At 56.3% G+C, this 16,667-nt stretch overlaps 1 protein-coding gene across 3 annotated transcripts; it reads right to left on the bottom strand.

Moving 5' to 3' along the window:
• Nucleotides 1–679: 679 nt before the first annotated feature.
• Nucleotides 680–14,033, bottom strand: WIPI2 (WD repeat domain, phosphoinositide interacting 2). Of its 3 annotated transcripts, none has more exons than XM_078605124.1 (12): nucleotides 13,844–14,029; nucleotides 10,664–10,746; nucleotides 10,024–10,193; nucleotides 9,219–9,315; nucleotides 8,199–8,296; nucleotides 7,520–7,612; nucleotides 6,910–6,980; nucleotides 5,800–5,907; nucleotides 4,293–4,457; nucleotides 3,741–3,848; nucleotides 2,756–2,880; nucleotides 680–2,423 (listed from the first exon to the last, which is right to left on the bottom strand). In XM_078605124.1, the coding sequence occupies exons 1-12, from the start codon at nucleotides 13,912–13,914 to the stop codon at nucleotides 2,245–2,247; spliced, it is 1,368 nt and encodes a 455-aa protein (XP_078461250.1). In that variant the 5' UTR covers nucleotides 13,915–14,029; the 3' UTR covers nucleotides 680–2,244. The 3 variants fall into 3 exon arrangements, with proteins under 3 accessions (XP_078461250.1, XP_078461249.1, XP_078461248.1); XM_078605123.1 differs by having other exon boundaries at nucleotides 5,794–5,907; nucleotides 13,844–14,028; XM_078605122.1 differs by lacking the exons at nucleotides 680–2,423; nucleotides 2,756–2,880; nucleotides 3,741–3,848; nucleotides 4,293–4,457 and having other exon boundaries at nucleotides 4,607–5,907; nucleotides 13,844–14,033.
• Nucleotides 14,034–16,667: the final 2,634 nt, after the last annotated feature.

Genomic DNA, 16,667 nt, shown 5'->3' on the forward strand with positions numbered 1-16,667 from the left:
ATGAGACCGATCTTAATTTTAAGCTTTCATGACTCTAGAATCCATACTCTTTGGCTCTTTCGGTAAAGTCAAGTAGGTAGAAAAATTAAATAAAGATTATTTTTTATTTGAATATGCATTTCGTCAAAAATATTTTTTATTTTATCTTTCTACCTACGCGATTTTACCAAAAGAAACAGAGTACAAATGAGACCAGGCTGCCTTAAACTCCTGGCAATATTGATCAGAAAGCTTACACTTGCAGATTTAAGTTCCCCAGATGTGTTGGTAGCTTGGCAAATAAGTGCGGTGCTGCTACTCCATCAAAACACGTTCCTTCGGATTGGGCAGGTAGGAACTTGGTTGGACAGCGCATTCGTGCGATCCGTGCCACAAGCTGCGTGGGGTGGCGCGTCACGTGGTGCTGAGCCCGCCCAAAGCACTCTATGAAATACAAATCGAGGGCATGGCTATACACGACAGACAAATAATCCCTGGTGGGCAGTGTGGAACTTGTTCCTACCTGTAAAATGATTTTGTATATATTCGGGACCTCTGTAGAATCTCTTCGACAATGTTTGAGGTTTGTCAAGCAAGGTCCACGGCCTGTCACTGAACACCACACTCACACGCAATCCCATCTCCCCCCCCCACTACCACGACTGCCTGCAGTGTGTTCACAAAGCTCAGGCTACGTCAGTTTGTGTCTAGTTTTTATTCTTCATATGTATATATATTTATTTCGCAGCCGTACAAACGCAGACATTCCAACCCCCCCCCCTCCCCCATCAAGAAACAGAAAGATGCCTCCTTTTTCATAATTTGGCAAACGAAATGCGGTACATCATACACAAATGTACACAAAAAAACACGCGCGCGCGGGGGCTTTACACGAGCAACGGCCTGAGCCGTAAAAAAAAAAAAACGAGGATACTCTCGAAACTATTTGATACTTTTTGTCGTTGTAAAATTTCTATTTTTAAAACACAGCAAAATTATGATTGCTTCTATTCCGCCGACAGCCAATGTCTGCGGAGTAGAGATGTGGACTGCCTGTAACTGTAACAAACCACATCCTCCCCCCCACCAAAGGCTGTTACCGAACGCAACCTGATCTTTCCCTGCCGGTTCCTGCAGGGAAACGCGAGAGTAAAATTACAACACGAACATGCACGGCAGCGGAGATGGGGGGGGGCAGAGCACGTGCGCGAACTAAGGGGGGGGGAGGGGCGGGGGAAGAGTCTCACTCCGCTTGATTCTCAGAAGATCGACGCCGTGGACCCTTCTCGACGCCAACGAGCGACGCGTCATCCCCTAAAAGAACCCCTCCTGCGAGAGGATGCGACCAGTTTTAATTTTTTGTGTTATTGTTTAAATCCGCACAAATACACCTCCAATTCGAGGGGTGACATCGTCTGTGGCGGTCGCCTTACAACCGACAGTATCTGTACACTTGTCCAGCCTGGGTATTCTGGACAGCCACACCACGTGGGGAAGGGGGGGGTAGGTGTGCTACCGTTTTCCCGACACCGAGCGGGATTGTGCTACGTAAGAAAGCGTGCGGCACCTGGAAAACCAGGACCGGACCGCCCGACCCCAATGACCACCAACACCCCCCCCCCCCCCCCCCGGCTCAATTAGAGCAACGAGAGCAGCAGGGGAGAGAGCAACAAAAGGGGACTCGATCACGTGCACAGAGTGAGGAGGTAACGCACAACACAGGATACGACTGACGTATTATAGTAATATACACACTCCTCTATATCGAAGTCGTGCGTGGCGGTGGCGGCTGTAGTGTACGTCCCCCCGGTGGCCACTGCAGTGGAAGCCGTAATCCCACTGCCCTACAGCAGTCGTCCTGAACTTAGATGGGCTGGAAGAGAAATGTGGGGTTCGAACTGCCTTCGCCCCCCTCCCTCTCTTCCCACGCGACCGCCACAGCTTGACGGGGTTCACCACTGCCACGTGGCGTGCAAACACGCGCCACGTGGCGTAAGCACGCAGCACGTGGCCACCACCTGCGTTCAAAACATCCTCAACGCTGCTCGCCGCCGTAACTTGTGGCCTCGCCGAGGGTCGGCGAGACCTTCAAACCGACGACGGCGGCGGGCGGTAAACACGGAGGGGGCGGGGGGGTAGGGATCGAGGGGGCGAGGGGTGGGTAGGGATCGAGGGGGCGAGGGGGTGGTGCGTCAGTGCCACAACCGCCTGTGCCGGGCGGCGGCGGCGGTGGCCGTGAGCGAGTAGTAGCGCGGGTCACGGCCCTCAGTCGCTCTGCTGCACGATGGGCGGGAACTCGCTGTCGTCGTCCAGATTGAGGTTGTCGTGCGCCAGCTCCTCCTCCGGCATGGTGCACGAGCCGCCCACCGCCCCGTGCTCCTCCACGTAGATGCCGGCGCCGGCACCGCCGCCAAAGCCACCCGAACCGGTGGAACCGGCGGAGCCTGCGCACGGCAAACCGGCCACATCGATCACCAAAGTTTGGCCAAAATTTAGGCGGTGAGAATAAGCCGGCGTCAAACGCTCTCTGGGCCAAGGCGATGTCGCACGCCACGCACAAGCCTCGCCTCCTAACAAGACACTACGACGTGCGACGAGTCCAGACAGGCGCGTAGTTGCTTGCTCTACGTTCTGCTCATTCACGGAGCTCTGCAGCTCGTTCGTGTCGGGCAGCCCCGGGGGGACGCACGCTCCTGGGCGACGCGGCATCGTTCGGCGACTCCGCGCTCGCAACTACGGGGGAGCGACTCACTCGGTGGGCGCAGGGGAGACGCACCTTGGCGCGCGGGCGAGCTGGAGGAGGACGGCTTGGACACGGTGGCCGCGTACGACTGCGGCGTCGTCGCCTTGTCCGGGGGCTCCAGGATGTCGCTCCCAGAGCCCTCGACGCCGCCGTCCAGCCTAGGGGGGACCACGGCGCCACGCGCAAGTGAAGGGGGGGGGGGAGAGAGACACGTGGGGGGGGGGGGGGAGACACAGAGAGACGCGTTACACGTGGAGAGAGGCGGGGAGAGACGAGGAGATGCGTGAACGCGCAGAGTGCCACAGCGAGAGAGAGACAGGAGAAGCAGTTGGATTAAAGATAGACAAGGCATTTGGGACAAACACGCATACACACACAAGTCAGCATACGCACATACAGGCAGGCATGTACCCTCACAGCTGTATATGAGCACATGACGCCAAGCGCAGAGCACAAGCATATGCAAGCGGATGCATTCACATACATGCACACGTGGACTTGCAAAGACAAAGATCCCCCGTATAACTTGAACAGACATTTGGGGCAAGTGCTGGCTGGCACGGCAGACAAGGGCATGGGTGGCCAGCATTATTCCGAGCAGCGTTCATCTCCCTCTTGGTGGCGTTTAAACACCGCACCGGGTACTCGTTTGACAGGAGAGGCCCATCATCCACCACGAAGACAAAGACACCCCGCACAGCCTGTAACAGACTGTTGGGGCAAGTGCTGTTAGCGAGCACCTATGGAGGCCGGCACGGCACACGAAGGGGGTGGGTGGCCAGCACCACGCCTAATCGCCGTTGTCTCCCGAGTGGCGATGTTTACCACACGCCGCACCAGGTACTCGTTTGAGGCCGAGTCGACCTAGGCGAGGCCCAGGACCGGTTCGGATAACTGTCACCGGTGTTGGCCGTGAGCGGGAATCGAACTCGGGTGGCCGGGTTCGTAGCGCAGCGCACACTGAACACACGTGCACATACGCACACAAACACGAGTAGGCGCGTGCGTGCGCGCTTACTTGTGCTGCTTCATGAGCGTGCACTCGCCGCCGTCCTGCGGGTCAACGTTGTAGATGTAGAGGTAGCCGTCCGATGACGCCACCAGCAGCCGCGGCAGCTTCTGCACCCTGCGACCGGCGCGCGTGGGGAACGCCCCAACGCACACGGTCAAACACGCGCGGGCACGTGTGACACACGAGGTACAGACCAAACAGGTTGAGAACTACCGATTTAGGGTGCGAGTGGAGAAGGCTTTGTGCTGCAGTGCAGTGGTTCGCGCACCGCACGATGGACCGGGCAACCCGATTCAGCTCACAAACAATTAGTGGCAAATATGTGAATCCGTCGCAGGCCTCCCCGAGGTGAGTACCTGGTACGGTGCTGTGTAAACATCAGCACCGGGGAGGTGCTGGCCACCCACCCCCTTGTGTGCCGCGTCAGAATTCATAGGCGCTCGCTAATCCCACTTGTCGCAACAGTCTGTTACGGGCCATCGGGGGTCTTTGTGTGCACGTGAGTGTACTCGCGTGCGGTGCGTGCGGTGTGTGCGTGAGGTGGAGAGCGGTATTTACGTGGCGAGCGAGCAGACGTTCTTGTGTCCCGAGAAGGGCAGCCGTACAGTGGCGAAGGCGCGGCCCTGGTTGAACATCTCGGACACCTGGGCCGGCAGGTACGTCGTGGAGGCCATGAGCACCTTGCCCAGGTAGCCAGACCATGTTGTCGGCTCTTCGGGCGGCCTGTGGGTGGGCGGGCACACGACAACGCGTTTTCCTCCTTCCCTCCAACCCTCCCTCCCTCCAACCCTCCCTCCCTCCCTCCAACCCTCCCTCCCTCCAACCCTCCCTCCCTCCAACCCTCCCTCCCTCCAACCCTCCCACCACCACCACCACTTCACTCTCCGACCGACGATGCGGTTTTCACGTTGATGAGATCTTGCACAAGGGAAAGACCGTATTTGTCTGATTGGGAGGACCCGGTTGTACGAGCCACGGATCGGGCAGCTGAAAGTTTCTATCGCCGGTTTTCCCGCTCGCGCGCGTGGAGGACCGTCGCCACTGCTGGTTGAGCGCGCCGCGCTACGAACGCGGCCGCCCACGCTACGAAGGCGGCCGCCCACGCTACGAACGTGGCCGCCCACGCTCGATTCCCGGCCGTGGCCATCGACGGCAGCGCCTGATGTCTGAACCGCTCCTGCACCTCCCCCCAAGGTCGATTCGTCCTTAATTGAGTCCAAACGTCGGGAATGAGGAGACCAAAGGTGGTAGGGTGTGCTGCCGGCCACATCGGCAGCAGGCGCTCGCAAAGAGCACTTGCCCCAACCGTCTGTCAACGCTAAGCATGGGAAACTTTGTACTTGTGTGTGGGTGCGTGTGTGTGTGGGTGCATGTGTGTGTGGGTGCATGTGTGTGTGGGTGCGTGTGTGTGTGGGTGCATGTGTGTGTGGGTGCGTGTGTGTGTGGGTGCGTGTGTGTGTGGGTGCGTGTGGGTGTGGGTGCGTGTGGGTGCGTGTGGGTGCGTGTGGGTGTGGGTGCATGTGTGTGTGGGTGCGTGTGTGTGTGGGTGCATGTGTGTGTGGGTGCGTGTGGGTGTGTGGGTGCATGTGTGCGTGTGTATGTGGGTGTGTGGGTGCGTGTGTGTGTGGGTGCGTGTGTGTGTGCGTGTGTGTGTGCGTGTGTGGGTGCGTGTGTGTGAGTGCGTGTGTGTGGGTGCGTGTGTGTGTGGGTGCGTGCGTGTGTGCGTGGGTGCGTGCGTGCGTGGGTGCGTGTGTGTGTGGGTGCGTGTGTGTGTGTGTGGGTGCGTGTGTGTGTGGGTGTGTGTGTGGGTGCGTGTGTGTGGGTGTGTGTGTGGGTGCATGTGTGTGTGGGTGCGTGTGTGTGTGCGTGTGTGTGTGTGGGTGCGTGTGTGTGTGGGTGCGTGTGTGGGTGCGTGTGTGGGTGCGTGTGTGTGTGGGTGCGTGTGTGTGTGTGGGTGCGTGTGTGTGTGTGGGTGCGTGTGTGTGTGTGGGTGCGTGTGTGTGTGGGTGCGTGTGTGGGTGCGTGTGTGTGGGTGTGTGTGGGTGCGTGCGTGCGTGACCCGGACTTCTCCTTGGGGCTCTCCAGCTTGAAGATGTGCACCGTCTCCGTGTTGCTCGACGCCGACAGGAAGACGGAGTCCGTCGAGAAGGCGAGCGAGCAGATCGTGACGCACCTGGGGGGGGGGGGGGGGGGGCGACACCACGAGGAGGGTGATACCGTCAATCACGTCTCTCATAATCGTTTACGAAGCATTTTATATGAAGGTGGCAGGAGCACAGGCCCAAAATGCCAAACGGCCGGTAAAAAGCAGCAGTTCTTCAAGGTGTAATAGGTAAGAGAGAGTTAAGTTTGTTCTTGGATTGACCTAGGTTATGCGAACTTGTGGGAAGGGTGGAGAAGAGACGATGGGAGCAGGGAATTTCCAAAGTGGAGCAGTGCGTGGGAAGCCGCATAAAGCGAGGTGTTTTAGTGGTTGAACGCCGTATGGATGAGCTGAGAGAGTCGGTCTGATGGCAGAGCGAGTGTTCAGCAACCGGTGGAAGAATCAACGAGTGATATTCATGTAAAAAAATCGCGGTTGGTAGCGATAGCCGAGCGACAAGGGGACGACTGACTGCCGGGTGGAGTGACGGGAGTGAATGGGCGAGTGCCGGACCAGCGACCACCCCGGCTGCATCGCGTTAACGTTGTCGAGCACAGTGAGCTTAGGAACTGAGTGCTTCCCCCCCCGATCGAGGTCATGGCGAGTGTTACTCCTCCACCTTCCGCCGAATTAGGATTTTTATATTTTTGTAATCATTGCTCCGAGTTAAAGACAAAGGGCTTTGGCACAGGAATGGAAACCAAGCTTCTTCGAATGTGGAGGCAAAAACCAAAGGACCCAGAGAAAAATCCACGCGACCACGGGGAGAACATCCAAACTCCAAATATACAGACGTCAGGGTCGGGATCGAACCCACGAACTCCTGCACACCGGGCGAAGTAGTTAACATCTCACCATCGTGGCAAAGAATATAATTGAACAAGTATGATGGGAAGAAATGTGTGGAGTTGCTATCCTTATGTGACATTATCATGGAGTGCAGCAGGAACAATGGTTTGGAGTTAAGCGTTTGCAACGAAGGGAGGGCCGACAGCTGGGAGGAGGGAGGGGAGGGAGGGGGGAGCACCGTACCGTTTCACTCCCCGGCGGAACTCGAATATCTTCTGCCCGTCGGGGATGTTGAAGACTCGGATCACCGTGCCCTGGGGACAAGCGAGTGGCGGCTGCCATGACATCACTGCGCGTGTGGCGTGTGCCACGCAGTGCAAGCGCTGTGGGCGACGTCACCATCACCGAGCGGCTGACCAATGGCAGCTGTTGTTGCTGTTGTATGTGCGCGCGATTTTGTGTGTGCGACTCCTTTGTGTATTATTATCTGCACGTTCAATTGTCCGTGCATGTGGCGGTGTAGCAGTTTTGCGCGCTGCGCTACGAACCCCGGCGGCCCGAGTTCGATTCCCGCTCATGGCCGACACCAGTGACGTTCATCTGAACCGGTTATGGGCTTCCCTTAGGTCGACGCAGTCTCAAATGAGTACCTGGTGCGATGAGTTAATATCACCGGTAGGGAGATAAAGGCGGCCTGGCGTGGTGCTGGTGTGCCGTGCCAGCCTTCATAGGTGCTCACTCACAGCATTGTCTTGTCTTTGTTTAGCACGTGTGTGTGTACGTGTGTACGTGTGATTGTGTCCACGTGCGTGTGTGAGTGTGCGCAGTGTCTCTGCGCTGTGCTGGCCGCCACCTTCTCGGAGGCGGTCGCGAGTTTGGTGCCCGTGCAGTCGAAGGCCATGGCGGCGAGCGGGCTGTCGTGCGCGGGGATCATCGTGACGGCGCGCTGCTTGCCCGCGACACACGCACGCACGCAACAGATATACACACACACACACACGCAGATGCAACAACAAAGACAGATCCCCCCCCCCCCACGTACAGCCTTAACAGATTGTTGGGGCTAGTGCTGTTAGCGAGCAGCACCTATGAAGGCCATCACTGCACACGAGGGGGTGGGTGGCCAGCACCACGCCCGGCCGCATTTGTCTCCCAAGTGGCGATGTTTACACACCGCACCAGGTACTCATTTTAAGCGGAGTAGACCTAGGGGAGGGCCAGGACCGGTTCAAATAATCGTTACTGCTGTTGGCCGTGAGCGGGAATCGAACTCGGATCGCCAGATTTGTAGTGCAGCACGCTAACCACTACGCCACCGCTCCCACTACAGATATATATACACACACACACAAGTACATGCAGATACACACGCACGAACATAAACACATGCAAATGTTCCAACCACTGCGCCACCACTCTTTCTCCCCAAAACTTAATTACACACATGCGGACACACGCGCACACACGTGCACGCACGCACGTATGCACAGTGCAAATCAATCAAACCATGACCGCAGAGAGGCCCCGCTGACCAGGTTAATCGTGTCGAAGACTTGGGCCTCGCCGATGGTGGCGCTGCCAGGGTAGGCCAGGTAGCAGTTGTCGTTGCTGATGGACAGGGCGCACAGACCTGGCCGACAAGCGGAAGCGGAGAGTTTTTTCTGTAGGAATCGTTCATTTGAATACCGGGTGAGAGCCCATTGAGAGCTAGAGCCTCTTGTTCTTTACAAGGGGAAACCCAAGCGTGAAAAGAACGGTAGCAGAGGGTACGGACGTCACGCGGGCATCACCAACAACTTAAACTAAAGTCACCCGAATGGGATTGACAAGGGCAGCAAGACCGAGATGGCATGGCCGTGTGGTGAGGTTGCGAGGAGGCAAACAGCTTTTTTAGATGAGAGCTAAGAGGGAAAGCGAAGATAAGAAGGAAGGATAACACGCACAGGGAAGATGGATGTGGCTGGGGTGACGAGGGGGGAGGGCAGGGGGGACGTGGGGGGGGGGGCCTTTGACATGAGTGGAGGAGGAAAACCTGTGGAAACGACCCCATAGCAACGTGGCAACACAGGGTGGAGAAAGAAGATTGCAATGAAAAACGATGAATGACTAACAACCGTACGAGAGGGAGGGTGAGCTCAAAAACACTTGAGAGGTCAACCTCATTGAGAGTCAACCTCAAGCTGTCAGGTTCATAGTGGAGTGTGCTAACCACTGTGCCACCGCTCCCCATCACAGGGAATCTAGTAGCCAAATAAAAACTGAGAAAGGGAGCGATGGTTTCTTTGAGCGTAAGGAAGGAGCAATACCGTTCAACGAGCATCGCGGCTGAAGCAGCAACTTCCGAATGTAGTACTTATTACTATTCATGCGAAATTAGACGTATCAATTTCGGTGAACGTCTTAAGTCGTGAGTCGAGAAGCAGAGAGGAGCGAGATGCAGGGGGAGGTGGGGGTCGGAGGTCACAGTGGGGCAATCGTCAAGGCGCGACGCCCAGGGGCTAGGGTCAGGGTAAAGGTCGGGATGAGACAGGCGGGGAGGGGGGGGGGCTCACCAGCGGGGTTTGCTGGCGTGTCGCGGATCGTGTGCAACACCTTCATGTCACGGATATTGTGGATGTAGAGGCTTTCCTCCAGGCACACGATGAGTCGCTGTTTTACACACGCAGACGCGTGCGCACGTGCAAAGGCACATGAACACGCACGCACACACAAGGTGGGGGGGGGGGGGGGAGCATCCCATCAGCTTCTCCACCACATGTCTCGGGGCCACTGTTGCTTACACCAAGGAGCGCGTGTGTGCGTGTGTGCGTGTGTGTGTGTGCGTGTGCGTGTGTGCACGTGTTTGTGTGTTTGTCTCCGTGTGGGGAGCGGTAGTGTAGCGGTTAGCGTGTCGCGCTACGAACTCGGCATCGCGAGCTTGATTTCCGCCTACGGCCAACACAAGTGACGATTATCTGGACTGGCACTGGGCCTGCCCTAGGTCGACTCAGCCTTAAACGAGGACCTGGTGCAGGGTGTAAACATCAGCGATGGAAGACAAGGGCGGCCAGGCTTGGTGTTGGTGAACAACCCCCTCGTGTGCTGTGCCGGCCTTCATAGATACTCACTAAAAGCACTTGCCCCAACAGTCTGTTAAAGGCTATATGGGGGATTGTTGTCTTTTTGAGGACATGTTTGTTAGTGTGTGTGCGCGTGAGCACTGTCCTGTGTCAGTGTGAGCTATGCACTTGTAAATCTAGATTGGAAACTCATTTCTATAGAACTGCTTCTTGCGTTTAGCTTGTTGTCCTTCCCGTACATACACATGCACACGTGTGTGCCCCCCACCCCCGTCTCCCCCCCGCCCGCGCGCCACACCTGCCGGTTGAGCTTCACGGCGAGGATGGTGTTGGAGTAGCTGTAGTTGCAGATCTCCGTGCCCTTCTTGAAGTGGCACACCTTGAGCTTGCGCGGCGCCGACAGGCTCACGATGGCCACAAGGCTGCTGGAGAAGAGGCGCTCCACGATGCACACATCCTCCGTGTCGGCTGCGCGGCGGGACAACGCACGCACGCACGAGCGCGTCGACATGCGAACGGCCGCACGCCGACAGACGAGCGGGGAACCGAACATTCTATCGCTCTCACCACCGAGTCCCCCCCCCCCCAAAAAACCTCTCTCCCGCACTCCCGATCCAACTATCATCCACCACGAAGACAAAGACGCCCCGCACAGCCTGTAACAGACTGTTGGGGCAAGTGCTGTTAGCGAGCACCTATGGAGGCCAGCACACCACACGAAGGGGGTGGGTGGCCAACACCACGCCGTACCAGGTACTCATTTGAGGCCGAGTAGACCTAGTGGAGGCCCAGGACCGGTTCAGATAACCGTCACCAGTGTTGGCCGTGAGCGGGAACTCGGGTCGTCGGGTTCATAGCGCGGTGTAGCGCTAACCGCTACACCACCGCTCCCCATCCACCACACCACACACACCCGCACCACGACCTCCACTACTTACTGCTCTCGTAAATCTGCTCGAGCTTGTCCACGGAGTTGAGAGAGAAGAGCTTGTAACCTGACTTGGAGCCCACGGCCAGGGACCTGCACACGCAGCCGAAGGCGAGGTCGAGTTAGATCAATATTTGACCGAGTTTAACAGAGAAGGCGAAATGATCGCGACAAGCGGACGAACTGAGTTAGAATCAGGTTCGGTGGTGACGAAGCTATGGATCTTAAACCTACCCTGGTCCTGACCATAACCGTAATACCGACCCGCACTATAACACGTAGCCCTAATCCTAATCCTAACACTAACCCTAACACCAACCCCAGACCCAACACTAACCCTGACCCTAACACCACCACTAGCCGACCGTAACCTTAAAACCAACCCTGGCTATAAACCTAACCCCAAACGCCAGTTCCGATCCTAATCTTGACACCAACTCTGACCCTATCACCAACCCCGACTCGAACACCGTTCCCGACCCTCATCCTAACAGCAACCACACCCATGAAGCCAGTTCTGACTCTAATCTCGGCGCTTACCGCTAAGCCATTCCGCGTTGAGCATCGGCTGGGCTGAGACGAGCAAAAAGAGGAAGCAAGCGATGGGTCAGAGTCTCAGTCCCCTCCCCCCCCCCGTGCGTCAACACGAACGCCGCTGCCGCCTGCCGCCCCATCATCAAACCGATCTCATCTCGCGCCACGACACCTGTCGCTTGTTTACACCACGACTGCGTCGCTAGCGCATCACCACTAAATTCTGGCACACTACATAGTTGGGGGGGACCCGTGGGGGGGGGGGGGGGCAGTGTGGTCACCCAAACCAGGTGTGGTGGCTGAGGTTTACAAGTCTTCTTCTGCGTTAATGAAGCCACTGACAGAAACTGATATTAGGGTAAGTTTAAATGATTTGCCGTCTAAATGCACGTGCATCTGAAAGGCGATTTACAAATTGACCACAGTGGGATAAGACTTGGAAATACGCCATCCCATTCACACGTCTGTCCACAACCAAAATAAAAGTATTTTCGTTGATATATTGTGCACGTCGCATCGGTCAAAAAAGCATTTTGGGCTCAACACAAGCAAACACGAGACCGTTTTTAACATTAGGTGTCTCATGAGCCGAGATCGGCTTGCCTCATCTAATGCTGGTGAACTGCCAGATTTATTTGGCAAGGACTGCTCCCTGTTACATGTTCGACGCCTAATTATATCATACAATAACACAACACGTATGGGAAGGAGGCATATCGTCTTGCTTATTTATTCTGTTTCTAAACTGTAAACTATTTTGTATTTCACGAGGAAAGCCCCACTCAGCTCTATGTAGCTCTTTTTCAGCAGTGACTCGGCCATCACAGACGAAATCGCAAAACAAAGTGAGGCGTAAGCATCACGTGGCCATTTACAACAGCCAAATAATTGACAAAACGCGTGATGTTGATTTCTTAAACATCAGGACGCGAATGTGGGTGGCGTGGAGGAGGTCAGGTCAAGGAACAGAGCGAGAGCGAGAGAGAGGGGGGGGATGATGAGAAACACCCGCGGCACATCCCGAGATAAAGCAAACGCACACAGAGCTCCTCCGAGAAAGGGGTGCCCAGCAGGAGGCAGCGTGGAAGAGCCATGGGGGGCACAGCGGACAAACATCGCAAGACGCCCGGCTAGGCACAAAACCAAAGCGGGCGACGAAAAAGATGAGAAAAACATCAGGCCACGTGTAATAAGCGAGCGGCGGCGGTGGTGGTGGCGGCAATTACACATTCCTATGATGGGACGGAACAGCGTGTCCGTAGAACACAACACGGCGCGACACAACGAGCTTCGTTGTGCCGGGCACGAAGACGCCGCTCTGACCCGTTACCGAACGCGGGGGCACTTACGCAACGCAACAGCGGTGCCGATTCTACCAATAACAGTTGCGGCGGAATAATGTCCATCAGACTCGGTCACATGCCAGAGGCATGGAGCCAGCCAGGCCCAGCCAGTCAGCCCAGGCAGGCCAGTCAGCCCAGGCAGGTCAGTCAGCCCAGACAGGCCAGCCAGCCCAGGCAGGTTCCCAGCCCAGGCAGGCAGGCCAGCCAGCCCAGACAGGCCAGCCAGCCCAGACAGGCCAGCCAGCCCAGACAGGCCAGCCAGCCCAGACAGGTCAGTCAGCCCAGACAGGCCAGCCCAGGCAGGCCAGCCAGCCCAGACAGGCACTCAGCCCATACAGGTCAGCCAGCCCAGGCAGGCCAGCCAGCCCAGGCAGGCCAGCCAGCCCAGGCAGGCCAGCCAGCCCAGGCAGGCCAGCCAGCCCAAGCAGGCCAGCCAACCCAGGCAGGCCAGCCAACCCAGCCTCCATCCCTCCCCATCCCTCCCCGTGTTGTTGACTATGGTGGGTGGGTGGGGTATGACGACATTGATGACAACACGATTTACAAATCCGATACAATGAAGATGCTATTACGGTGACGGGCACGGCGACGACGTTACGAGAGTGACGCGATCATAACCGACGGTGTTACGTGGACGATGTTATTGTGAGGAGGAGGATGGTGATGATGGTGGTGATGGTGATGGACTTGTTATGCCGAGATCCGCGATGTGCTCGCCATGTATCTGGACTAACGGGACTTCCCCCACACACCCCACCCGCCAAACCTCCTCCTCCTTCCTCACCTCCCGCCGCCTCCGCCTTAATCCTTACACCGTTAAGTGGCCGTGACAATCGTTGTTAATTACCTCACGCAGTTTGTTAATTGACGATTTAACGAAATCCACCACCACCATTCCCTCTCCTCCTGCCCCCTCCGTCGCGATCTCGGCGCCCGGCGGCGCAAGGCAACGAGCAGCTGCGCCATTGTTTAGCACGGGGATACCGACTCAAACTTTCCCCTCTCTCGTCCTCCTCCTCCTCACCGAGGTGTGGGAGATAACAACAACAACAACAACCGCCGCGCCTCTCCGCTCACAGAGATCCACACACAACAACAACAGCAGCAGCAGTAGCAGCTGCTAGGCCGCACCGAAATCCACGGAGTGGACGGGCGCTCGGATAGATACGCCCGCCCGCTGGAGGCGCGCCCTGGCCGGCAGGGAGAGCCGGGCCAAGCCCCGGGGGTGGGGTATGTCAGGGGGGGGGGGGGGGTCGGAGTTTGCTGGAGCCGAGGTGGTTGAGGAGTAACCCTCGTCACCCGCACGCCCTTACGTGTAGTCCTGGTTGAAGTTGGCGAAGAGTAATCCCGAGGACGTCTCCCCGCTCTGGCTCGCGAGGTTCATGGCGCCCGCCCGGACTCAAACCATCGACATCGACACCGGGTGGGCAGGCGCGGGGAGCGGGGAGCAGGAGGCCGAGCGGCGACAAAGAGCGGGGCGGGGACTGTGGGGAGGGGACGCGAGCGAGGGCCGGGCCCACCAGGCCCCACCCACCGGCCCTCCCCCCACCCACCGGGGCCCACCCACCGGCCCCCCCCCCACCGGGGCCCCCCACCAACCGGCCCCACCCACAAGCCCCCCCCCACCGGGGCCCTCAACCAACCGGCCCCACCCACCGGGGCCCCCACCAACCGGCCCCACCCACCGGGGCCCCTCCCCCATCGCCCCCCCCTCCACCCATCGCCCCCCCCTCCACCCATCGCCCCCCCCCACCGCCCCCCCCCACACCGCCCCCCCCCCCACCCACCTGCCCCCCCCACCGGGAGCCCCCCACCGGGCCCCCCCACTCACCAACCGACTCCCCCCCCCCAATGGGAGCTCCACCCTCCCCCCACCGGGCCCCCCACCCATCCAACACACCGGTGTTGCTGTACGAGTCACGAATTGCCACGTGCTGTTGACGTGACAACCCTTGCTGATTGGCTGTGTCGGGTGGTGGCGGGTTTAACGACACATTTACGCGACATCACCCCAAAACAACCCTTTATTATGGACAACAGTTGGGTGATACTGTGTTGGCTGCTCACACACACGTCGGCTTATCTACGCCGTCTCTCTGGGCCTCTCTGTGTGTGTGCTGTGAACAAGGGGCATTGCCCGAAACGTCGCCTATGTGTGTTATTACGTGTGCCTGTTCATCACATCAGTGTAATCAAATAACAAAACTCAACACTTTTGCCAGTATAACATCGTGGCATTAAAAATATATATATAATCGGTGACGTTTCGGGCAATTGCCCTTATTCATAGCACACAATTAAATCGTGTTATCGCGTGTTATGTTGTTGCTGCTGTAGTGTTGAGGCTATGGAACAACACTGCCCATCACATCTGCCCAGTCAATCTGCACGTTCAACTCTCAATTAAAAACTCATCCGTACAAGAAGTCTTATAATCTGGCTTTAATTTCCCTCCTGCACTTTCCCATTTCGTATATTCCGTCCCTTGAAAAAACATCTCGATGCTGCTGTTATGTTTAATGTACTATGCCATTGTTTTTTTGCATGTAATCGTTTTTTTATAATATTGAATACTTTTAACTGTTCAGTGCTTTGAGCGTGGGAAAAGCACTGTACAAATAAAATGCATTCTCATCATTATTAGCCAGATAACCATCGAAAATATGCTCTTATTGCCGTGGTCAAAACAAATGGTTATTAGCGTTCAGACCACGGAGATGGGGAGGACGTGGAGGGGTGGAGCCGAGAGAAGAGGCGGTGCCACAGAGGAGGCGTGGTCTCACAGGGGGCGTGGTCTATGCAAATTCCTAGATTTGAAGCTTTCGTGACTGCAAGGATTCATATACTCTTTAAGTTCTTTCGGTAAAGTCACGTAGGTAAAAAATGAAATTATAATTAATAAAAAAAAATCACGACGTTTCGGAGGCAACACAAGCTTCCGTCTTCAGGTGAAACTGTCACAGCAAAAATATTTTTTGCATGGTTATCAACCATGCAAAAAAGATTTAACTACACATTTTTGGACCATCTTATCTGACAGGCACTATTTTACTCTACCGAGTGTTAACATCCCCAGCGTTTAACAGTACTCGCCTTTTTCGTATTTAATTAATTTACCCACCCAGCAGCATAACAAAAGGCGACTTAATCCTAGCTGGCTTATCTACATATGCATCTACATTACAAAGGCTCAGTTCCAGCAGCAGTACTGACCATCTCACAACTCCTCCCCACTTAACCAGTATATAAGGTCGTACCTCTTGGGACTTCTCTCCACTTGATACAGATTTTTTGCTGTGACAGTTTCACCTGAAGACGGAAGCTTGTGTTGCCTCCGAAACGTCGTGATTTTATTGTTTTTATTTTTTTTAATTTGAATTTCATTTTTTACCTACATGGTGACTTTACCGAAAGAACTAAGAGAATGAATGGCGGGGCGTGGTCTGGGGGGGGCGTGGTCTGGGAGAAGGGGGCGTGATTTGGGGGGCGTGGGTCTGGGGGAGGGGTGTGGTCTGGGGGGATGGGCGTGGTCTGGGAGAAGGGGGCGTGGTTTGGTGCAGGAGGGCGTGGTCTGAGGGGTGAGGGCGGGGCTAGGCTTGGTCAAGGCTGTGGTTGCGTGGCGTTTTGTGTTTACGAACGCGAGGGGGTGCGGGGGGGGGCTCCTCCCAGGGTTCATGCCAGTTCAGAGGGTTTCGCCTCTCGGCCGAGATTCAACGCCGTTGTTGTCAGCTCAGAGGTTCTACCTCTTAGATTGGGCCAAGCCACGTGCGCTGCTTGCTGGACATTGGGAAAGCATTCACACAGCACTGGAAAGACGCCGACACTCCATCCTGTCTCCACGAGTTAAGGGGCCGTCCATAAATGACGTCACGTGATTTTGGACGATTTTTTGACCCCCCCCCCTCAAACATGACGTCACAGAGATCTGCTCCCCCCCCCCCCAAATAAAACATGCTTCAAATCGCTTTAAACTATTGTCATTGTAGTGCGTATTTAATGTGGCGCTGCACTTTGATGTTGTAGGAGAAAACATTTATTAAAAAGTCTAATTAAGTAGAACGTGTTGTCTATATTTAAAGTTGCGCATTTTTATGTGACGTCACATTTCTCACCCCCCCCCCAGGTGCGTGACGTCAT

Source organism: Lampetra planeri, chromosome 23 (assembly GCF_965212315.1).
Source record: "Lampetra planeri chromosome 23, kcLamPlan1.2.h2, whole genome shotgun sequence".
In the NCBI taxonomy this organism is placed as follows: domain Eukaryota; kingdom Metazoa; phylum Chordata; class Hyperoartia; order Petromyzontiformes; family Petromyzontidae; genus Lampetra; species Lampetra planeri.

What these genes read in the sequence shown, in the direction of transcription:
- WIPI2 (XM_078605122.1), bottom strand. Translation starts at nt 13,914, where the DNA reads ATGAACCTCGCGAGCCAGAGCGGGGAGACGTCCTCGGGATTACTCTTC. An exon ending in CACGCCAGCAAACCCCGCTG is followed by an intron (nt 8,297 to 9,218) that starts GTGAGCCCCCCC and finishes CTTGTCGGCCAG; the next exon opens with GTCTGTGCGCCCTGTCCATC. An exon ending in TTCCGCCGGGGAGTGAAACG is followed by an intron (nt 5,908 to 6,909) that starts GTACGGTGCTCC and finishes CCCCCCCCCCAG; the next exon opens with GTGCGTCACGATCTGCTCGC.